The sequence below is a fragment of the Monodelphis domestica genome, chromosome 3 (assembly GCF_027887165.1).
Source record: "Monodelphis domestica isolate mMonDom1 chromosome 3, mMonDom1.pri, whole genome shotgun sequence".
Taxonomy (NCBI): Eukaryota; Metazoa; Chordata; class Mammalia; order Didelphimorphia; family Didelphidae; genus Monodelphis; species Monodelphis domestica.
This window is the reverse complement of record NC_077229.1, coordinates 61,483,380-61,507,475: the sequence shown is the minus strand read 5'-3', so window position 1 is coordinate 61,507,475 and position 24,096 is coordinate 61,483,380. Positions and strand designations below refer to the sequence as shown.

The 24,096-nt window shown below is 44.8% G+C and overlaps 1 protein-coding gene across 4 annotated transcripts in view; it reads left to right on the top strand.

Annotated features, from left to right (window-relative positions):
* Positions 1-6,818: 6,818 nt before the first annotated feature.
* The window catches only part of ARHGEF18 (Rho/Rac guanine nucleotide exchange factor 18), a 122,821-nt gene continuing 105,543 nt past the window's right edge, over positions 6,819-24,096 (top strand). For 2 of the 4 annotated variants that reach the window (XM_056821993.1, XM_056821992.1), the window contains exon 1: positions 14,732-15,128. In XM_056821993.1, coding sequence (XP_056677971.1) covers positions 15,053-15,128 — 76 coding nt within the window. In that variant the 5' untranslated portion in view covers positions 14,732-15,052. Of the gene's footprint in view, positions 6,949-14,476; positions 15,129-24,096 lie in introns of those variants that run through there. The other 2 variants (XM_056821995.1, XM_056821994.1) reach the window with 2 other exon arrangements.

Sequence of the window (24,096 nt, the reverse complement as noted above, 5' to 3'; positions counted from 1 at the left end):
CTTTGGTCGTGCTGACTCTGCTGTGTGGTGTTGGGATCTCCAGGTCTGCTTCTTTGGGTGCCAATGGCCCTCGTATGCCGCTCTGAGATGTACTTTTGCCAAGGACCAGGAAACAAGCCCTTTGGCCTTCCTCTGAGATTGGAGAGCAGAAACTGATGGTGGTGGGCAAACTCCTAATTATGGGAGCTGCCCAGCGGAGTGAGCACTCCATCCCTCGAGATGTTCTAGTGGAAGTGAGACAAGTGGGCCATTAGGCAAACTTCCTAATGAGAGGGGCTTCCCAGAATGGAATTGGCTAACTGGAGAGATAGCATTCACCTTGTCACTTAAAGTATTCAAGTGAAGCAGAAGAAAAAACAACTGCCTGATCACATGGGTCAATGGGGATATTGGGGATGTAGACTAAACAGTCACCCTAGTGTAATGATCAATAATATGGAAATAGGTCTTGATCAATGACACATGTACAACCCAGTGGTATTGAGCGTTGGATACTGGAGGGGGAGGTGCAGGGAGAGGAGGGAAAGAACATGAATCTCGTAACCATGGAAAAATATTCTAAGTTAATTAAAAATTTCAAAAACAAAATGAGAAAGAAAAAAATGAAGAAAAGCAAATTAACAAGTTCAAAAATGAAAAATGTGAATTTATAACAAATGAAAAAGAAATAAAAGAAATTTTAAGGAAAAAAGTATTCAAGTGAAGGCTTGGACAAGGGAGGCCTGTTTCTGTCACGGATTATACTGCCTTATTGAACTGCAGGGCTAGAAAGGACCACTGTGGCCATCCTGGTTAACCAGGGTCTAATAAAAGAATCCCCACTCCCAACCGGCGTCCATATCTCCAATGATGGGATCTCAGAGTCTCTGCCTGGGAGTTTAAGACTGTGGTTGTATATTCTCATATTGGTGGGGCAGGACAGACCTCATGAGCTGAGGATAAATACTCACCCAAAGCCCTGGATTTGGGGGCAGGTCATGAGAACTGGCCTCCCTTGACCTCTGTAGGAACTCATGCCATGCAGGAGATCTTAGACAACCTTCTCTTTGTTTTGGAAGCCAAAGAAGTACTGTGGAAAGAGACCTGCCTGGGCTCTAGGACCGTCCTCCCCATTCCCATGGACTGACTCGATGACCCTGAGTGAGTAAATCATAAAATCTCAGCCTGGAGTGCAGCTTAAAATCTTGGGACTCCAAATCCAGTCCAGACCTGAAGAAGAATGTCCTTTACAGTAGCTCTAATAATTGGGCCTCCAGCCTTATCTTGCAGACCTCTGGTGATGGGGAACTTATTATCTCTTGAGGTAACCCAGTCCACTTTAGAATAGTTCCTTATTTCAAACCTAAATTTGCATCCCAGCCCTTTCTACCCATCCTTCCTAGTTTGATCCTCTGGGAGCAAATTCTAGGTAACTTCTCTCAATATCTAAAGTCGGGTTTCATGTTCCTCGTGTTTCGCCCCTACCCCTCTTGTGACCTCAGTGTCTCTCTGTAAAATGGGGAGATTGGACAAGCTGTTCTCTAGCTGTCCAACGGATGAGCCAGCCCAAGTCATCTCGAGCTAGGTCCTGTGGAGAGAGCACTGACCCTGCCTTGTCTCTGCCTCTACAGCCTCACCTGCTCTGAGAGATCTGACTTTGATTTGTTCTTGGCTTCTCCTGTGCAAGGGAACCAGTCTATGTCTCAGACAGCGGGCCAGCTGGTCATAGGTGGGGATAACCCCTCACCTATGATAATGTGGTTGTGGTGACAAAGCACTTTAAATAGGATTGAAGCCAGAGAGAGTGCAGAGGTTATCTGTGTCCCCTTTGTGTTACAGATAAGCAAACTGAAGCCCATATTAGGGAAAGGACTTACCCAAAGTCACATAAGTGGCAGAGCCAAGCAGGAAGGAACAGAGTCTGGGTTTGAACCCAGGATCCCTGATTCCAAATCTAGCATTCTCCATTGAACCAAGCTGCCTCCATCTATGAACTTATTTGATCAATAGCCTTCAGTTGAAGGCAGTGCAGGTCTTATTTCCCCCATGTTATAGATGTGAAAACTGAGGTTCAAAGAAGGGATTCCTACTTTGGTATAGATTGGACTAGCCAAACTGTAACGTCCCTTCTAACTCTACAGTTCTGTGACTTGCCCAAGGTCATTTAGCTAGTAAGTACCTGAGACTGGATTTGAACTGTCTACTGACTCCAAATTGAGTTCCATCCTAGATTTTGTTTCCAGGCTGGGTCAGACAGTTTGACTTTCTTGGGGTGTGGATAAGGTAGACCCTGAGTCTATACTTAAGCTGCCCTGGAAAGTATAGGTGCACGTACACAGTCTATAATCCACATTTGGTTAGATTTGCACTCCTTCCAAAGTACTGCTATGTCTGTCCCTTCTCCCAGTCTGGTCTGGTCCCAGTCTGACTCCCTGGCCCTCCTGCTGTCTGATAGATATTCCTCCCTTCCCAAGCAGTCACCAGCATCTTTGCAAGAAATCAGGAGCCTCCCATTCCCACTGCAATGCTGCCCTATTCTCCACTGCCCATCTGGCCTGCCTTTGTAGCTGGAAAGGAGGCTACCACATTCATTCCTTGCAGGTCCCTACCCCTATCCTTCCTCCTGGATTTCTGGGCATCATCAGAACCACAGTGACCTCAGGTCAAAAGATCTGGAGGGAATAGTCATTGGCCCAGGACCCCTGGAAGGAGGAAAAGGACACACAGAAGCCACTAAGTTCTCTGGCCCTCCAGGCTCAACTGGGATCAGGGAAGGCAGCCTTTCTGCCATGTTTGAATGCATCGAGAGTTCAGGGTTCAAGCTCTTGGTCTAAAATAGGGTTGTTAACCTAGAGACCAGATTTTAAGGTTTTAGTGGGATGGAGAAAAAATTCGAGCTTTATTTGCCTCTTACCTCTAACTGAAATTAAGCATTTCTTCAACGCATGATTCTAAGGAGAGGTTCGTAGATGGCCCAAAGGGTACCTGACACCAGAAGAGTTTAGAAGTCCTGCTCCTTAAGAACTCCCAAGCTAAGAAGCTGGAATAAGCAAAGATGAAGGTCCTAGACAAGCTGGACACTTCTTCCACCTCCTCCTTCTCTCTGGAGCCTGGGCAACGTGTTCAGTGGATATGTGCCTGGTGTGTGTGTGTGTGTGTGTGTGTGTGTGTGTGTGTGTAGGGTTATGCACATTTGCACAAATGTGGACGCCAGCAAGCAACCACAAACAAATTCCAGGTCTAACTGTGTGTCTAGCCTGAGGTCCTGATGGCTGGTCTGTTCTTTCTCTACCTAGAGCTGGGTTCCTTCCTGTTCAGTCTCTGGGCTTCCATTAGATTGCAAACCCCTCTTTATATCCCCATGGCTTAGCAAAGTGCCAGGCTAACCTCCAGAGATGTTCCAAGGTGCTTGGAAAGATATTGAGAACTCACGAGGAACCTGGGGTGGACCTAGAACCAGTTCTCTTCTATTTAGTTCAATGGAAGAGGAGAGTCAGACTTTTTTGATGTGGAAGCTAATTTTGGTCAGCTAAGCTCTAGACAAAATATATTTTTCTTTCTATTAAATATACTTTAGGTCAAATGAGATAATATATGTAAAGTGCTTAGCACACAGTAGGTGCTTAATAGATTTGTTGGTTCATATTTCAGTTGTGTTGGACTCTTCATGACTCCATTTGAGATTTTCTTGGTAAAGATATTGGATTGGTTTGCCATTTCCTTCTCCAGTCCATTTTACAGATGAAGCAACTGAGGCAAACAGAGTTAGGTGACTTGCCCAGGGTGTCTGAGGCCAGATTTGAACTCTGGAAGGTGTCTTCTTGACTCCAGGCCCCACATTCTATCTACTGTGCTGCCCAGCTGCCCTCATACTCTTCATCTCTTCCCCAAATAGGGGTCTTATTCTAAAGTGTCTATGGAGGGGAGATAATCACTACACAAAATGATATCCAAGGGGGGTGGTGCTCACCTGTGATTTCTGCCCCTGGAAAAGGCTCAGGCTAATGGATTGCTTGAGCTCAGGAGTTCTGAGCTGCAGGAGGTAGAACACTAATAAGGTAAGGAGGTTAAAACTAACTGATCGAGATAATGATCCAGAAGTGTCCCAAATGACCTGGGATGCAAAGTACTCTCTACTTCCAGAGAAAGAACTGACAAAGCCTGAGTGCAGGTTGAAGCCTGCCTTTTGAACTTTATTTTCCTTTTGTCTGTGTTTTCTTTTGCAATGTGGCTAAGAGGGAAATAGGTTTTGCATGATGTTGTATGCATAATCAATTTCAAATTGCTTGCCTTCCCAAAAGGCAGTGGAGGAGCTAAAGGGAGAGGATTTGGGACTCAGTTTTTTAAATTGTTTAATTAATTAAGAATATTTTATGGTTACATGATTCATGTTCTTTCCCTCCCCTCTTCCCTCCCCCCTCCCTGAGTTGATGAGCAATTCCACTGAGTTTTACATGTATCATTGATCAAAACCTATTTCCATGTTATTTGTATTTGCAGCAGAATGGTCTTTTAACATCAAAACCCTAATCATATCCCCATCGAAGCACGTGATCGATCCTATGCTTTTCTTCTGCATTTCTACTCCCACAGTTCTTTCTCTGGATGTGGATGGTGTTCTTTCTCCTCGGTGGGACTCAAAATTTAAAAAAATAAATATTAAAAAGTTTACATGTAATTAGGAAAAAATTAACAAAATCAATAAAATAGTATTTTTTAAAATGAGGCTAAGACTAATAAGGAATGAAGCCCCGGGGAGTATAGGGCCACCAAGACTGCCTAAGGAGAAGAGAACCAGCCTGGGTCAAAAAACCAGAGGAGGCAAAGGCAGTCAGGAGTGAGATCAGTCCAGTGAGCAGCAGTTGCAGTTTCAGTGTGGCCAAGCTAGGGAAACCCACTCTCAAAAACAAAACAAACTTACATTCCTAAATCATCTGAGCAATCTCAACTCAACCTCACAATGAGGGAAGCAGGGAGAACAGTTATCCTGTCTGGTTTGCAGATAGGGAAACTGAGGCCCCAGGGACCAGAATGGACTTGCCCAGAGTCATGTGGGTAAGGAATAGTAAGAGGTCCTTGCTTACAAATCCATTGTACTCCTTCCGGGTTGAACTAGCTCTGGTGGAGGCAGGGGGTGGTGTCTTATTTACATCCTCCCAAGAATCCCTTCCTTTACCCTCAGTACCTTCTCCCATCCCTTCTCTCCTCATGCTGATGGGAAGAAGTGAGGCATCTCTATCCAAGGGCTACACCCCACTCATTCAGGAGCCACCAGTTTTCCTTCCCTATAGGTCTCCCTCAAGGCTTCCCCCACAAAACACTCAGACATCAAACCCCCCCCCCAATGAGACATCTAGAATTCCCCCAAGCCACTTGGAGTCATGTTTGTATATGGGTGCAGGTTTGTGTGTGTACATAAGGCAGGATGGCACTGTGGATTTAGAGATACAAAGACCCTGGCTCAAATCCTGCCCTAGACACTTAGTGGTCTCATTTTCCTCATCTGTAAAATGGGGATAATAATAGCACCTTCTTCACAGATTGTGGTGAAAACCCAATAAGATAATACATGGAAAGTTCTTTCTATAAACATCAACAATTATGACTCTATGTACAAGTAAGTAGATGCACATATGTTATTTCTTCAGGATGGAAAACTCCTGGTGAAGGAGAACATTGTACACAAAGACAGATACACTGTGGCACAATCAAACGCAATGGACTTCTCTACTAACAACAATGTAATGATCCAGGACAATTCTGAGAGACTCACGAGGAAGATGCTATCCACATCCAGAGGAAGAACTGTGGGAGCAGAAGCACCAAAGAAAAACAACTGCTTGATCACATGGGTCTAAGGGGATATGATTGGGGATGTAGACTCTAAATGATCACCCAAGTGCAAACATCAGCAACATGGAAATAGGGCTTGATCAATGACACATGTAAAACCCAGTGGAATTGCTTGGTGGCTGGAGGGGGAGGAGGAGAAGAAGGAAAGGATGAATCATGGAACCATGGAAAAATCTCCTAAATTAATTAATTAAATTAAATTTTCCAAAAAAAGAAAAGAAAACTCCCGGTGAGGAAATGCTTTCTACCAATGCATATTGTCCAGGGCTCTGCCACTTAGGACCTTCTAAGTCTTCTAAATCTTCACTTAGAGCCCTAGAGAGAGACTTCAGGAACTTGTACAGGATTACACAGCCCTGGGTGTTGAGGTGGACTCGAGCCTGGGCATTCCCGTGTCCCATTTGTCCATGAACATGTAGGGCCCCGTTGTGTGTGCCCAGGTTGTCCGTGTGTCCGGGTGGGTCTGTCTATATCATACGTGTTTGTGTCTGGGACTTCCTGACGTCTCTTTTTCAGCCTGGTTAGGGTTTGTGTGTGAGCACATGCGAGTAAGGGAGTGAGTGTGTCTGTGGTTTCTGCAATCTGTTTTTCAGTAGTGTGTTACAGGAAGCTAGCTGGGAGGGTAGCAGCCCCAGGGGCCTGGTTCCTCTGAGCCCCAGCTTGGACACCTGGCACTCCCCCCACCCCACCCAACAGAACCACCCAGAAGTGGCCCAAGTGGGGAGAGGCCCCTCATAGGCAGCGTTGGCTTTCTAGAGCAAGAGAGGCTCTTGGACCTGACGGCCCGGCTGCCAGCTAAGGGATGTGCGTAGCTACAGAAAGAGGGAACTTGTAGCTCGGAGCAGAGAGAGAACAGGGGCTGAGGAAGGCTGGGAGGGGTGCGGGAAGTGGGGGAGGGGAATGCCTTTGAGGAAGGTCGGGGGAGCCCTGCCTTTGTCATCTGGAAAAGAGGAAGTTGGCCAGGGGTGGGTCAGTCCTGTGGTTAGGTACCCTTGCTCCAGACTGGGCTCCGAGATGACAGCTGGGGTCTCTGCTCTGCGGAGGGCAGGAGGGCAGCACCCACTCCATGGAGCCCTTCTCCTTTTTGTCAGCAGCTCAAAGACCTCTGGAGGCAAGGTGAGTGGGCTTTGGGGATGTCAGTGCTAGAGAACCGGTGGCTATCGGGGGAGCATCTCCGTGTAGGACAGAGAGACTGGCACTGGCCACTTTTGGCTGGGCTCTCGGAAGGAGTGGGAAGAGGAGAGCTGCAGCACAGATCTTTTGGGGTTGCCTCTCCCATTCCATCGTGAGATCCCTGAAGGCCTGGACTATCTTTGCCTTTCTGGTACCCCCAGCAGTTAGGATGCCGGCCACCGGCACATAGTAGGTGCTCAATAAATGTCTATCGACCACGTGGTCTTTGGGACCGGACAGAAGTGGAGGCATCTCTGAGAAAGGACAGACATGGGAACTGGGGTTCTGGAGAAGGGTTGACATCTGGCAGCTAAAGGTCCTGCGTTTGCTTTGTGGCTTGCGTCAAGAGGTCTGAGTTGGCCCCAGCCTTTGGGGATGTGAAGGAGCTGGTGTCCAAGGCCGATCCAGGAGACACCCAACTGGTTTTTGTGACCAAGGGACCTGACGGCAGGGCTGTAAAGAGGAATGGAAATGGGCTGGGGAATGGGCAGGCTGCCCAGGGCCTGGGGACCAGAGAGAGGAAGTAAGTGGATGGTGGCATATTCTTGACATCCACCAACATGATAGACCTTCTGGGTATCAACAGAAACCTTCCATTCTGGCCCACGGTCTGTCTAGGCCAGGCTGGTGGGCCAGTTTAGCCTCATCAGCTGCCCAGGCTCGCAGAAGTCCTTCTGACCTAACTCAGTTTTGGCACAATCCTAAGCAGAGGTGGCCAGGCAGAGACCCAGGAGAAAGAACAGCTGTGTGTGGGGGTGGGATGAGGGGGGTGAAGGCTTGGGAAGAGTCCTCTGGGACAATGTGTTCTGATAAAAAGAGCAACGTGTTTGGTTCAGAACTTTGGGTACTATTCTCTCTCTGCAACCTGTGTGGCCTTTAGCAAGCCAATGAATCTCTGGTTCTCAGTTCTTTCCTTGATAAAAATGAAAAGATTGGTCTTGAGTGCTTCCACAGCTCTAGAAGCTATAGTTTTGTTTTGTTTTCTATTCTTTTTAAAACCCTTACCTTCTGTCTTGGAATCAATGCTGTGTATTGGTTCCAAGGCAGAAGAGCAGTAAAGCCTAGGCAATGGGGGTTAAGGGACTTGCCCAGGGTCACACAGCTGGGATAGAAGCTATGTTTAATAGACATCTAAGTCATTTCTCTTTTGGGGCCTTTAGTTTCTTCAGTTGTGTGTAGACTGAGTCCCTGAGGCAGTAAGGTGACTCAACAGATAGAGTGCTAGGCTTAGATAGTTAAGATCCGAGTTCAAATCTAGCTCTGTGTGTCCTTGGGCAAATCTCCTAAACTCTATTTGCTTCAGGTTTGTCTATGGCAAAATGGGGGTAATAATAGCATCTACCTCCCAGAGTTGTTGTGAGGTAAAATTTATAAAGCACTTAGCACTATGCCTGGCACATAGTAAATACATTATTATTATGCTTAGCCTAGTGCTTGGTACATGATAAGCTCTTCAAAACACTTCCTTCCCTTTCTCCTTCCCTCCTTTTTCCTCCCTCCCCTCCTCTTTCTCTTTTCTTCTTTTCTTCCTCCTTCCCCTCAAAGGTGAGCCCCCTGAAAGCTACCACAGATTCAAGGAACTCTGTGAGTAATCATCTATTCAAAGTCACAACCCATATATGTGTATACATATGAACCCCCATCTATGCGTCTCTTTGACCAGTCAGAACAGATGATGCATTAATTCAAAGCACAAGGTATGTAGTTTAGCAGCCAAAGAAAATTCCACCCTACAAAGAGAGGCACATTATCGCACCACCTGAGGGGGAATACACATAGTAAGAGAATATATATGGAAGAAGGAATTCTTAAAATGAAGGCAACTTATGCTCTTTGAAATTCTTTCAAGGTGGCTGACTGACTCTCTGACTCTAACCCTGCTACTTTCTTTTTTATACTGAAAGCTGCATGTGTTTTCTGCTATGAAATTTTCCTCATACTGCCATCCGTTTATTCTTGGCTGAGGTACCATCTATTGGTTGCCCACTAACCAGTTCTAGCTTGGTGGTGGAATCAGATAGAGCATCCAACTTCTTGCAATCAGGAAGGCTTAACTTCAAATCTTGCCTCAGACACTAACTGTGTGACTTGGACAAATTTTTTTGGCTTCTATCTGCCTCAGTTTCCTCATTCATAAAATAAGGATAAAAAATGCTCACCTCCCAGGGTTGTTGTGAGGATAAAATAATATTTGTAAACCACTTTGCTATATATAAAGCATCTTAGCTATATAAATGCTCCTTCTTCATGTTGTTGTTATTATCTTCCATCTGCTTTTCTTCCACTGAGTTTCAGCTGCTGTAAGGCCTCTTTCTACAGAGTAGGAGTTACAGTTCCTTTAGCCTCTAGCTTCAGGGGTTATTTCATTTCTGTAAGTCATAACCTTGAGTATACCCAACTGACCACCAAAAGCTTACATTTGCTGACTTTAGAACTCTTTTGTTTCTTCCTCAGTTGCTACCCTGAATTAAGAAGAAAGGAAGGAAGGTAGGTAGGAAGAAAAAAAGAAAGAACATTGACTTTGGGGAATGAGGACCTCAGATAACTACTGAAATGAGAGAAAAGGGGAGGGGGGAAGAGAGAGACACAGAGACAGAGACACACACACACAGAAAGAGAGAGAGAGAGAGAGAGAGAGAGAGAGAGAGAGAGAGAGAGAGAGAGAGAGAGAGAGAGAGAGAGAGAATTAATCAAAGACAGCTTCTAAGTGACCTGAGATTAGGAGGAATGCTCCTTGGAGTTTGGAGAATCAATGCAATTGCTTAGAATTTCAGACAAAGAAAAAGATCTCTATTGTCTAAGGCAAGGATTTTTACCCTGGAATCTGTGAACTTTAACAAAAAATCAATATTTTGATAGTTGTATTTCAATAGAATTTATTTTCTTTGGAATATGTATTTTGTTTTATGCATGTAAAAAGACTATTCTGAGAAGGGGTTTATAGGTTTCACCAGATTACTGAAGGGTTACATGACACTAAAAAGTTAAGAACTTCTCATCTAAATATTCAGGAAAAGGCTATGTGGTAAAAGGGAAAGATTCCTTCTGACCTAGAGGAGGAATAAGGAATGCTCAGAGAGAGATGGATCCCTGGATGTTTGAAGGTTCAGGAATGGTATTCAGGGTCTTAAGCTTAGACGGTAGGAGGGATTTCTATGGGATGGAGAATCAAGGATGGCTGCTGATCTCAGAAGGAGGAATCCCTGTAAGCTAGAGGAGGTCTGAAGGTGGCTACTTGGAATTTTGAAAACAAAGGAAAAGATCCATAAGGAAAGAAAGGGGGTGTGGGGAATTGAGGAACAGAAGAACTCAGAATAAGTAATCCTAGAGGGCCTATGACAATGTTGGTGAAGGTGTGGCACAAGTGCCAGGATGGTATGGATGAGACTGCTCTGTTTCCCCTCTCCAGTTTCCCCTCTGCCCAAGGACAATTTTCACATACCCCAAATTTCCTCCCAGTAGCCAAAAGTGAGCACTTCCTCCCTCTGCTCTCTAGGGTAATGAATGGGACTCAGGCAGCTTGAAGTTGCAGTTTGTGCATGCGATCTCAAAAAGGTTTGCCAATATCAGGCAATGGGTTGGGAATAGCTGCCTAAAGGCCTGAATGATTGTTTTCCTTCCTTCCTTCCTTCCTTCCTTCCTTCCTTCCTTCCTTCCTTCCTTCCTTCCTTCCTTCCTTCCTTCCTTCCTTCCTTCCTTCCTTCCTTCCTTCCTTCCTTCCTTCCTTCCTTCCTTCCTTCCTTCCTTCCTTCCTTCTTTTTAAATGGTTTAAAATTTATTCATTTTCTTTTAGTTATATGCCCAATTCTTTGATTTGCTCTTTTTCTTTTATTGAGATACATGTTTAGAGATACACATTTCCCCAAGTATCACTTTGACTACATTCCATAAATTTTGGTCTGTTGTCTCATTGCTTATCTTTATCTTTAATGAAATTATTGTTTCTATGATTTATTCTTTGACCCATTTGTTTTTTAGGATTAAGTTACTTAGTTTCCAACTAATTTTAATCTATGTTTCAAAGACCCTTAATGATTGTAATTTTATTGCATTGTGATCAGAGAAAGATGTATTTATTATTTCTGCTTTTCTATATTTGCTTATGAGATTTTCATGTTCTAATTTATGGTCAATTATTTTGTGAAAGTGCCATGCTCAGCTGAGAATGAGTATATTGTATTCCCTTTCAGTATTCTCCAGGAATCTATCATGTGTGGTTTTTCTAAAATTCTGCTCATTTCCTTAATTTCTCTCTTGTTTATTTTATAGTTAGATGTATTTATGTCTGAGAGAGATGAAGTGAGGCTCCTCTAATTATAGTTTTGCTATTTCCCTCTGTAACTCATTTAACTTGTACTTTAGGAATTTAGATACTTTTCCATTTGGTATATATATGTTAGTTATTGATATTAACTCATCGTTTATGGTACAATTTAGTAAAATGTAGTTTTCCTCTATATCTCTTTTAATAAGATCTCCTTTTCCTTTTGTTTTGTCTAAGATCACGATTGCTGTCCTTGACTTTTTTGTTTCTTACCTCAGCTAAAGCATAAAAGATTCTGCTCCAGTCCCTTATTTGTAATTCTATGGGTATCTTTCTGTTTCAAGTGTGTTTCTTGTAAACAATATATTTCTAATCCATTCTGCTATCTTCTGTTTTATGAGTGGGTTTATTCCCATTTACATTCACAGTTATGAATATTAACTATACTTCTCTCCTTCCTCTTTTCTTATATTTATCATTCTCTTTTTATCCCTGTTTCCTCTTTAGGAATCTATTTGTCCTCTGACCACTGCCTCCTTTAATCTACCTGATCTTATTCCCTTCCCCATTTCTATTAACCGCCATTTTCTCCTACTTCCCTACTGCAAAGATGAATTTCTGTATTTAACTGTGTGTATATGTCTTTCTCCCTCTTTGAACCTGTTCAGATGAAAGTGAGTTCAAGTGTTGAGTGCTCCCCACTACCCTTCCTCTTTATTGTATAGACTCTTCCTCGCTTGCTTTGTTTCTGTTAGTTTCCCTCGTCTTTTCTCTTCCCCCTTCTTCCAGAGTTTTATACTTCTCCATCCTTCCATTCTTCTTTTGAGATCATCCAAATATAGTAGAATTACATCCAGGCTCTCTGTAATTTGACTACCTCTAAGATCCCTGGTGGTGATAAGATTCTGAGAACTTAACATTTTTCATCTCCCCATATAAGACTGTCAACAATTTAACCCTTATGATTTCTCCCTTACATTTACCTTTTTATGTTTTTTTTTAGTACTATGTTTGAATGTAAAATTTTCTATTCTGCTCTAGTCTTTTCATAAGAAATTCTTGAAAGTCATTTCCATTTCATTAAATATCCTTTTTACCCCCTCAGGATTATACTTAGTTTTGATGGGCTGGTTATTCTTAGATGTAATCCTAGATTTTTTGCATTCTAGAATATTATATTTTAATTCTTCTGTTCTTTTAGAATAAATCTTATTTGATCCTGATTATGGCTTCTTGATATTTGAATTCCTTCTTTCTGGTAACTTGCAATATTTTCTCCTTGACCTGGAAGTTCTGGATTTTGGCTATAATACTCCTGGAGGGTGTTTTTTTTTTCTGGTTCTTTTAGGAAGTAACTTCAACTCTATTAATTTCTACATTGCTTTTTGGTTCTGAGAACTCTGGCAGTTTTTCTTTGTAATTTCTTGAAATACATAATGTCTTGAAATACATAAAAGGCTCTTTGTTGTTGTTCATATGCTTCATGGAGTCCAATGATTCTCTTTTTTAAAAACTCTTACCTTCTTTCTAAGAATCAATGCTAAAGTATTGGTTCCAAGGCAGCAGAATGGCAAGAACTAGGAAACTGGTGGAAAAGTGGTGAAAATAAGTGACTTGCCCAGGGTCACACAGCTAGGAAGTATCTGAGGTCAAATTTGAACCCAGGACCTTCCATCTCCAACCCTGGCTTTCTATTTCCTGAGCCACCTAGTCCATTGATTATTAAATTATCTCTCTTCATTCTGTTTTTTTCAGGCCAATTGTTTTTCTTATCAGATATTTCATATTTTCTTTTATTTTTTTAGGTTGCTGACTTTGTTTTATTATTTCTTGATGTCTAATGGATTTAGTTAGCCAATTCTAACTTTCAAGGATTTTTTTTTATTCAGAAAGATTTCATACCTCTTTTTTTGTAATTGTCCTGTAATTTCAGTTGTGCCTATTTTTTTGTGACCGTATTTGAGGTTTTCTTGGCAAAGACACTAGAGTGACTTGTCATTTCCTTCTGCAACTAATTTTACAGATGGAAAAAACTGATATAAATAGGGTTAAGTGACTTGCCCAAGGTTTCACAGTTAGTAGGTGTCTGAGGCCACATATGAACTAAAAAAGATAAGTCTTCCTGACTTCAGGCCCAGCAGTTTATCCACCATGTCACCTACCTGCCCCCTGTACCTCTTCTATTAAGATATTCTCTTTTAATTGACTTCTTGTATAATTTCTTTTTCTTTTCCTATTTTCCTTTTTCTCTACTGCTCTAAATTGTTTTTTAAATCATTTTTTGCTTGTTTTAAAAATTGATTTCTTTAGCTTTTCTAGGAATTCTTAGGTGTACTGCCAATGTTCCACTTTCCAGTTTGTACATCTATAAAATGAGGGAGTTGAACTAGATGGTCTTTTAATATCATTGCCAGCTTTAGTGTTCTATGTTCTATATCCCAAGGACCCCCTTACAATTCTGATATTCCATGCCCTAAATCTCTTCCCAGCTTTTAGGCATCCTCTGTTCTAAGGGTCTTGCATTCTTCTAAGGTCCCTCCCAATTTTCTGCTCTAGATCTTGCAGCTCTGCATTCTGTGTTCTATTATTTCTCCCAGCTCAGACATTTTATGTCTTCTCTTACCCGACATTCTGCATTTGAACTCCCTGGCAGTCTGGTGAAGTCTTCTTAGAGCGATGTTTTAAATACAAAGGAAACCAATTCTACTGAAATATAGTTATCAAAGCATGTGGCTTGTGTGGTTTTTGTAAGCCAAGTTCAGGGACCCCAGGCAAGAACCTCAGTTCTAAGGCCACTCTGAGCTCTGACACTCCATGACCTGTGTATGATCTCTTGTAGATCCAAGTACTGGTAATGGATCCCAGAGAACATCTTCATTCAGTGACTTAATCCACCAGGAGATGGGGCCAATGATGGAATGTGAGGCCCTCCTGTGACACAATGTGGGCAATGACCCAACTCATGTCTCTGAAGGTTGGCTCTTCTCAGAGGTCTCTGGTCCAAGGGATGGGCCGAATCTCTTGGAGCTGGGAAGCTATTTGGGCTCTTCTGCCACCAGGTGGCAGCCCCAAACCAAAGTATGAGGTCCATCTCTTGGCCTGGAGTCTGTTACGCCCATAGGGACAGGGCTGTGAGTTGGTCCACTTATCACTGTCTCTTGGGCCCTTTAGAGGCCATTTACTCCCAGCGTTGGGTCCAGCTCCCCTTACTGGACCAATGGAGGCCCTGACAAGGAAACCATCTAGCCCGAGGCCACCCAGAAGGTTAAATGGGGTCTAAGCCTTGGCTTGCCTGCTCTCCCTTACCAACCCCCCTCAACCACCTGAGAATGAGAGGATTTTTCTGGGCTCCCTGCCCAGGGTGGGAGGTACTCCTGGCTCCTGCCCTCCCTCTACCCCGTATATTTCTCAAGTGCGGGAAGCTGGGGCTCAGAGTCCTCGGAAATCCAGGCCAGGGCGGATGGAGGGTTATCCTTGGAGGGTCACTGTGGGCCCAGCAGGAAACTCTGAGTAGCCCAAGGCCCAGGGCCAGCAGGGGCCCCAGGGTAGCTCAGGTGGGAGCATTCCCTCCCCCAGCATCTATCTGCCTCTGGCTTGGACACCCATCAGCTGATCCAGGCAGGCTGAGCAGGCGGGTGCTGCCTCCACCCCCCCTACCCCTCTCTTGGCAGCCCCTGCTCCAGGGCTGCAGCCCGAGCTAGAGCAGGCGCTGTCTCCGGGGTCCATCCAGCTTCTGGAGGCAGGAGCAGCCTGGCCCCATCCCAGTCCCCAGGGGGAATCCTGATGGCGGACTCTGTGCTCAATCACTCTTGGCCCTCCATCTCAAAGCTGTGGATGAAGAGATGGACCTTCAAGAGAGGTACGGGTTGGGGGAGGGGAGCTTGGGGCTTGGGCCCCCCATTTGCCTCTGTACAGAAGCCAACCTAGCACCCAGGAATGGGAGAGAATGTCCATCTACTTGAATTGCCTCTTCTTGGTCAGTGGGACCATCAGGCTCCCAGGGCTCTGGAGACTTTGAGAAGGAGGAGCACAGGGGAAACTAAGACCATCTTCCAAAGCCAGGCAGGATCTTATAGGCTCCCTGGGTCCTTGTGTCCTCTCTGGGCCCCAGCTGAAGGGATAGGCTTGGGTGGGAGCTGGGAATAGAAGGGTCAACCCATAGGAGATCATTGCTGCTCTGAACGTGACCTTCTACCTGGCTTCTGGAGTTGACTGTCTCCCATATTGCATACTGTTCTTCTGAGCTCTAGGCTCAGCCCTTCTCCCCAGGAATTGTTGAAGGTCTGTCCCCAATGGTGGCATGGGTATACATTTACTGAAAACTGCCCCTAGGGCAGCGGAAAGAAGGCTAGATTTAGAGACAACAGACCTGGGTTCAAATTCAAATCCTTGCCCATACTACTTGTGTTTTCTTGAGCAAATTACCTCCTTGGGACTCTCTTCCTCATCTATAAAATGGAGTAGTTATACAAGGTGACCTCTAAAGTCTCTTCCAGGTCTAAACCTACGACCCTGTGACCTGAGACTCTGCCCATCCCCATTCCTCCTTCAGAGACCCACTGTCTCTTCTGGGGAGCTTCTGAGGGGGGACAGAATACCTTCTAGAATTCTCGCTGGCTTAGGAGTCAGTTGGTCATTTGGGCTAGTGACCGAGGTCGGGGAAGGAGTGGAGAGAGTATGGACAGACTTGCTTTTGGTCTGACTTACTATAAATCTCCACGTTTCCTAGATGGGTCAGATGACTTCTTAGAATTCAGAAGATCATAGATTTTGGAGCTAGAAGGGACCCCAGAAATCATCCAATCCAACCTCCCCCTAGCTCTGCCATCTTGTCTCTGGTTCTAGACACTCTCGATCCTGAGGCCCAGGGCTGGAAGCTCTCCCTCCATTGCCCCATTCAGGGTAGGTCCTGACCTTTCACCACATGTGCTCTGAACCCACCTACTGGGATTCACTTTTTTATCCAGTACTTTCTCTTTTAGCACCAAGGAAACGTTTTGTGGGTCCCCCCCTCCCCAGATGCTGACAGTATTTAAGTATGCACAAGAAAAAAAATGAGGCAGCTCTTTGGAGGTTTCCAGGGAGTTCTGGATCAAAGAGTTCCATTAGAAGGGAAAGGGAATGGGGAAGGGAACAAACATTTACTAAGCACCTACTATGTGCCAGGCGTTTCTTTTTTCCTTTTAAATATTATTTTATTTGGTCGTTTTCAAACATTATTCATTAGAAACAAAGATCATTTTCTTTTCCTCCCCCCCCATTGGCGATTGTGCCAGGCGTTTTGACGGGTTCAGTCGGAGCAGGAGGCAGTGGTCGGCAGAGGAGATAGGACAAGACTTTGTTTTAAGAGGGTTAATTCTGTGGGAATGGGACAGGCAGTGGTTGGTGGGAAGGGGGATGGGACAGGACAAGTCGGAGGTCAGTCAGAGCAGGAGGAGGCAGTCAATGGGCAAGCATTCAGTCCAGGCCAGAAAGGGGTCTGTTAGAGATAGGTTAGGAAACCCAGGCGAAGGTGATGTAGAAATAAACAGTCCTTCCTGGCACATGTTTTCCTTCTTAGTAATGCATTCCTTCCCCCTGGAGCAGGTCGGTGACTAAGGCTGAGTCCTCTCCCCCCTCGCTTCCCACAAGCTCTGGGGACAGCACCTTCCATCAGGCCCCAAGCCTGGCACGCCTTGTCCCATCACACCTCGCTCCATTTGTGCCACCCGTCCTATCTGATGCCCTTGTGTGAGAGGGAGACACGAAGAGCATGGGAGGAGCAGGGCTGATGTCACTCAAGCCTGTGACTTCATGGGTTGCCCAGTCCCTCTCCAGAAAGCCTAAATGGCCACCATTTGTGCTTTGTTCTTTTATCTTAAAGTTTGGGTACCTGTCAACAAGTAGGTCCCTGGGAGCACTCACAGATACCTCAGAGGGCAGAGCTCTAGTTGGATTCATACCAGTGTCTACGAGAGGAAAAATGAGTGTGACTGGACAAATCCCTGCTCCTGTCTAAGCCTCAGTTTCTCTTTATGAAAAAGTTGGAGGCAGCTAGGTGGCACAGTAGATGCCTGGAGTTGGAAAGACCTGGGTTCAAATTTTGCCTTAAGATACTTCTAAGCAGCGTGACCCTGGGCAGGGCACTTAATTAACCCACTTTTGCCTAGCCTGTGCCCTTTGGTATTGGAATTCTTACTAAGACGGAGAAATAAATAGTCTAAAAGAAAAAAAAAGTGAAAAAGTTGGACCAGCTGGTTTGTGAATCCTTTGCTTCCTGTTCTGACAGGCATAAAAAAGGGAGGGGTGCAAGAGGTCCTTTGGGGTTTTATGGTCCCCTAAGGGGACTTTGAGGCCAGATGGGCCCCACCTCACCAGTACCTATCATCTCACCGACTGCTCCAATCCTTTGCTCTGAGTCAAAGGGAAGGACCCAGCCAGGAATAGGGAAAAGGAAATAAGGACTTCTTAAGGCCTTTGAGGAAACTGTGAAGTCTGCCAATTTCTCTTCCCAGACCTGATGGGCAGCCAACCAACAACAGGGCAGGGGGTGACCACAGACTTGGTGAAGGGAATTGGAATTGGGTTATGGTTGGAGATACAGTTTGGCGAGAGATGGAGATGGAGTTGGAGTTAGGAATAAAAGAGGGTTGAAGACCCAAAGAAAGGGATCAGGATGGGGTTAGGAATGGAGATCAGAAATTGGATCATAGGTTTAGAGCTAGAAGCCATCAAGTTCAACCTCCTTGACTTATGGGTGAGAAAACAGAAGCAGAGGTTAAGTGACTTGTCCAGGCTCTCACAAGTAGTAAGTAGTTCAGGCAGAATTTACATCCAGGTCTTCCTGTCACCAAGCTCTGCACTTTATCCATTGGGCCACCCAGATTTTTCCCAGGAATGGTTTTTGAGAATATGCAAATGATGATTGGTCTGGCATGATTGGGCAGTGGGGTTAGGAATGGAGATGGAGATTGGGTTGGAGATACAGAGATTGGATTAGAATGAGGACTGGATTGGGAATTGGGGCAGGGGAGGGATCAGAAGGTCATAGATGTAATTGGAACATACCTCAGAAGCCATAGAATACCACTCTCATTTTACAGATGAGGAAACTGAGGCAGAAGGAGATTAAGTGACTTGCCTGGGTCACACAGTAGATCTTTGAAGTGGGATTTGAAAGAAGAACCTACTGACTCTAAATTCAGTACTCTATCTACTACACCATACTGAGTAGACTTGGTTAGAGATGTGCAGAGGAGGGCAGGATAGGATGAGAATGACTGTGATAGAGATGGAGTTGGGAGGCTGGGGCAAAGTTAAGAATGGAAATGAGGATTGTCTTGGTGGCCTGGTGATGAGGATTGAGTTGAAGCAGAGGGGATGGAATTGGGGGTGAGGATGAGCATGAAGCAGGAATAGGAATCAAGTGTCACTCCAGAGGTACACCTGGGATCCCCATGATCCATCATCCCTTTGTTTTGTGCCTGATATTAAAGGAGAATTGGGAAGCCTTGACAATCCCCTCAGAGAGCATCAATTTTTAATCCCTGTGTCCTGGCTCTTAGACTGGGGTTGGAGCTCAGGCTGGGACCAGGGAGAAAGAGGGAAGCTTCCTGAGCTTATGAAAATATAACTTTGCACCTTGCCTTTAGTAATACTGTGTTCCAATCATTGAACTAACCCTGCATTGAGGTAACAAGGCGTTTACTGAATAGGTAATGCTTTCTGACATTCAGTCTGCCTTCTAAAGGACTTGGCTCTTTCCTTGTGGTCAGCTAAACATTCCCTCTGTAATCACTCTTTAGCCTCCTTGTTGTCCTCAGACAGTCCTTCCCCAGAAGGCCAAACTGATGAGCAGTGATGGGCTGAACAGGGTCTCCCATGGGAGGCAGATAAGGGAGATGGTCTTCCCCCAGCTCATTGGCCCCATGGCCCATCCTCCCTGCAGCCCATCCCTGCCTTTTCCCCAGGCCTATTCTAGGTTGTGGATTGTAAAGAACCTCCCCCTCCAGGCTGGGGAACAGTTGTGTTAACAATACCCATTTATGGTTTCCAGCTGCAAGCATGCTCAGGGAGGTTAGGGTGAAGGGAGCCTCTGTGGGGTGGCAGGGCTCCCTGGACTTTGAGAGAGGGTAGTAGGGTGGAGACATGGCTTCCTGAGGGAGCGGCCAGAAGAGGGGAACATGAGGGATATCTCTGAAGCTGAGGGAGCAAAATTGGGCATGGGGAACATTCAGAGACTCTTTTGGGGGCAAAGACCAAAGGTAGATGGGTATCAGACAGTTGTTTCTTTTTCTCTCCAGCCTCCAACCCCACTCACCCACCCCTGGACCAATCCCACAGTATCTCCCCCCCCCCCCCCCTTCTTGGCTTTTAATAGCTCACATGGAAGCTAGCTTGAAGCGCACCCCCTCTGTTTAGAGAACATCTAGGAAAGATCACCATCTCCTGCCCCACCAAGGACCAGATGTTCTGGCAACAACCCTCAGAGAAAGGGTTCTAATGGGACTCGTCCTGTCCAGTCTGCCCTAGCCCCCATCACCCTTCAGAAGTAACCATGAGGGCAGAAAGAGCCCTGAGCTGGGTGTCATTAGATCAGGATTTGAATACTGGCTCCGTCCCTGACCTGCTTTATGTCTTGGATTAGGCACAGCCTCTCCCTGGGCCCAAGTCTACTCATCTGCAAAATGGAGATAATAATCCTGGCCCTGCCAACTCCCTACTTCCCATAGATTTGGGAGAGGTCTATAAGGCACACTGTAAATTCTGGAGTGGTTTTTTATTGTGATGTTGTGAGCTGGGAGGGGGCGAGCTAAAGAGAGGGAAGCAGCTGCCCTTGATGCAAGCTCTACTCAGCCCTCTAGAGCTGCCTGAGCTCAGGATTCTGGGGCACCATATATGGGGGTTGGTTAGGGCCGATGGCAAAGTCCCAAGGGGTGAGGAAGGTGTCTGAGTCTTGTATCCCTCCTTGGGACTTTCTGGGCTCCACTGGCCAAGGACAGTGGCCTCTCTCCATGGTCCTGCCCTGGGGACATCTTGGCTCCTCCCTTTCTTTAGCAGCTAAGTCCAGTCTCAAGCTCTTTACCCCTGCTGAAGTTCCTTTCTTCTCCTCGTTCTTCCTCTCCTCCCCCAAAGTTCATCTCCCTTTCGACTCTGCCTTTTCCTTTTTCCCTCTCTCTTTCTGCCTCAGAATGTCTTCACGGGCTCCAGAAAAGAGATGACTGTGACTGGGGGAGAACAAGGGGCTGGGCTTGAACCTAGGATCAGGACTCAGACCTCCCATGGGGACAGCAAAGCTGCTGGTCTGTCCCCCTACTTCCCAACCCAGAGGTCTGAGATCACAAGTTTAACCTTGGACCCTAGTCCCAATCTCCCCTCTTCTGACCTTCATGATGGAGTCCATCATGGTGTGGGAGAGCCCTACATCAGATAAATCTTTGGAAGAATGTCCCAGCCCCCCCTCCCCAAAAAAAACCTTTATGGGGAACCTGGAATCAATCCCATTGGCAGTTTTCTTTAATCCTATAATTGGACTCTAGCTCCCAAGATACATTTCAGTGCAGATTAGGATCATAACAAATTTGTTATCTAATTTCAACTGGGTCCTCATTCTTCTTTTCTTCTTTCCTGATTGCTATTTATCACCCTTCCCTCAGGAAGCTTTTAGGACCTTCTCTCCTCCTTTACTCCCTCTTAGAGGAGGACCTCACCTGATACTTTATTGGGAGAAAAAAAGTGAATCCATCACTTGCAAGAACCCTCTTCTCTAGTTCTTTGCTTGAAATCCCATCAGCATTTCCCTCATCATTCTCTCCTCTTCTGTTACCCCTTTAAGAAGTAACCCTTTTCCCTGCCAAGGCCAACCCTCTTACCCATCCCCATGATCTCATCCCTTTCCATCTCTTTCAGCAGCTTGCCCCTTCAATTATTTTCTTTCTCTAATGTTTCACCTCTCCTTAGTCACTGCTTGTTTTCTTTGAATCCTAAATACATGCCTTAAAATATCATCATAGGGGCAGTTGGGTGGCTGAGTGGATTGAGAGCCAGGCCCAGAGAAGGGAGGTTTTCAGTTCAAATCTAGACTCAGACACTTCCTAGCTGTGTGACCCTGGGCAAGTCACTTAACCTCCATTGCCTAGTCCTTACCATTCTTCTACCTTGGAACCAATACACAGTATGGATTCTAAGGGTTTTAAAAAAACAAAACAACAACAAAAAGCATCATCACTTGACTCTACCATCTTCCAACTATCATTCTATAGCTCTCTTTTTCATCATTTAAATCGTGGATAAACTCTTGTTTCTGCTCTCTGACTTCCACTCTCTAGACTTCTCCACAACATCTCAGAAGCCTTCTCACTTTGAAGGATGGCTTATCCTTGCTGTCCCCTCCTCCAATTGCTAAATTCCTTTCAGAGCCTCCATTTTGAAGTAGTTCCCAGGTCACCTCCACTCACTCCTTCATTCCCCTTCTGAATTTCTGGACTTCTCCCCCAGTTCCCACTTGGATACCTTCTCTATCCTACTCTTTCTCAATTTCTTTTTGTCTTCCTCTATTAGAATGGAAGCTGCTTGAGGGCAGGGACTGTCTTTTTGCTTATATTTGCATTTCTAGTACTTAGCACAGGACCTGGAACACAGTAAGTAAGTGTTTAATAAATGTTTGTTGAGGGACATCAGGTGACCTGGAGTCTGGAAAACCTGGATTCAAATTTGGCTTCATAGATTTATGAATAAGAATGCTCTCTACCTCTTAAGAAAGAACTGTTGGAGTAGAAAGGCAGATGAAAGCATATGATTTATTGTTTGTTTATCTGAGTATATGATTTGTAAGATTGTTCTCTTATAAAAATGAATAATATAAAGATATGTTTTGAGTGATAATACATGTATAACCCAGACAAATTGTTTGTCAACTCTGGGAGAGGGGAGGGAAGAGGAAAGGGAGACAATATGAACCATATAACTTTGGAAAACTTATGTGGAAATTTGTTATTGGAATAAAATAGATAATTTTTTAAATTAAAAAAATTTGGCCTCATCTACTTTCTAACTGTGTGGCCCTGGGCAAGTCATTTAACCTTATTTGCCCTTGGCCTTCTCTCTTAGAATTGTTACCAAGACAGAAAGTAAGGGTTTTTTAAAAAACGAAATTATTTTCTCTAGTACTTAGTCAGTGCTTAATGGATACTTGTTAAAATTACTTTCTTTAAAGTAGCCAGTAATCTCTTTTTAAATTTCATTTCTCTTTATAATCATTTATCATCTCTCCCTCTCAACCTTCCTCTCACTGAACCATAAACTGAAGAAAAACAAACCCACCATAACTAGTACGCATAGTCCGGCAAAACAAATGGACGCTGGCCATGACCAAAAATGTATGTCTCATTTTGCATTTAAAGTCCAGCCTCTCTTTGGCAGGAAGTGGATAGCATTCTTTATCTTTGGTCTTCTAGACTCATGGTTATCATTACTTTGATCGGAGCTCTGAAGTCTTTAAAGTTGGGTTCTTTTTTTCTTTTTAATATTATCAATCTCTTTATAAGTAAAGTCAAGAGTTTTTTCTTAGTCGTCACTCTTTTTGACCTCTCAGTAGGGCTTAAAACCATTGCTTACTCCCCCTTCCTGGATGATCTCTCCTCCCTGGGTTTTTGGCTACACTTCTCCCTGCTGATTTCCTTGCTACCTCTCTATTGGACTACTATAACAATATCCTAGGAAGCTATGTGGCACAAGTGGATAGAGTGTCAGGTCTGGAGTTGAGAGGACCTGGGTTCAAATACGACCTCAGATACTTCTTAGTTGTGTGGCTTTGGGTCACTTAACCCAGTTTGCCTCATCTGTAAAATGAGCTGAAGAAGAGAATGGGAAACTTTCTGTGCTGAGAAAACCCCAAATGGGATCATGAGGAGTCAGAAATGACTGAACAATAACAATGCATAGTGGATACTCTGGGAGACAAAGAAAGAGGTGACATAGGTCTTGATCCCAAAGAACCAAGGATGTTTTTCTTAGAGAAGGGAAGACCTAGATCTGTGTTGGTGAACCTATGGCACATATGCTGGAGGGGGATGCTCCTCTTCCCCTCTCCATGCACACCTAAGGATATTTCTCTCATCACCATCCCCCCATTTGCTGCCCAGCAGCCCAATGGCTGTGCTTCCAACCTCTCCTCTCTGGGGTAAGGTGGGAGCTCACATATGGCATGAGGGATGCAGTTTGGGCACTCAGACTTGAAAAGATTCGCCATCACTGACCATTGTATCTAAGCTTAATGTGAAAGGAAGATTAGACTTGTTTTTGGCTTTAGGGATACAATTAGGAAAAGGGGTTGCAGAGAGGCAGAGTTTAGCTAGATGCAAAAGAGAAAACTTAGAATTCTTTAGAACCAGAGTGAGGTAGTCTGTCTAAGGTAGTGAGCTCCCCATCGCTGATGGTCTTAAGCAGAAATTGGATGCTCTTTTGTCAGGGCTTTGTAGAGGAGAATTCTGCTCAGTTATGGACTTCTGAAGTTCCACCCAATCCTGTGATTTTATGGTTCTGACCTGACAATTGGGTGTGAGGAGGGAAGACATATAGACAAAAAATTTTGATAGAAAAAAGCTGGTGAGAAATAAGAGAGGTTAGGTGGCTCAGTTGTTAGAGGGTCAGGCCTAGAGACAGGATATCTTGGGTTCAAATATTACCTCAGAAGCTTCCTAGTTGTATGACCTTGGACAAGTCACTTAATCCCTGTTGCCTATTCCTTACTGCTCTTCTCCCCTGGAACCAATACATAGTGTTGATTCTAAGAGGGGAGGCAAGAGTTTAAAAAAAAAGAGATTACAAACCAGGGAGGAAGGAAGGCT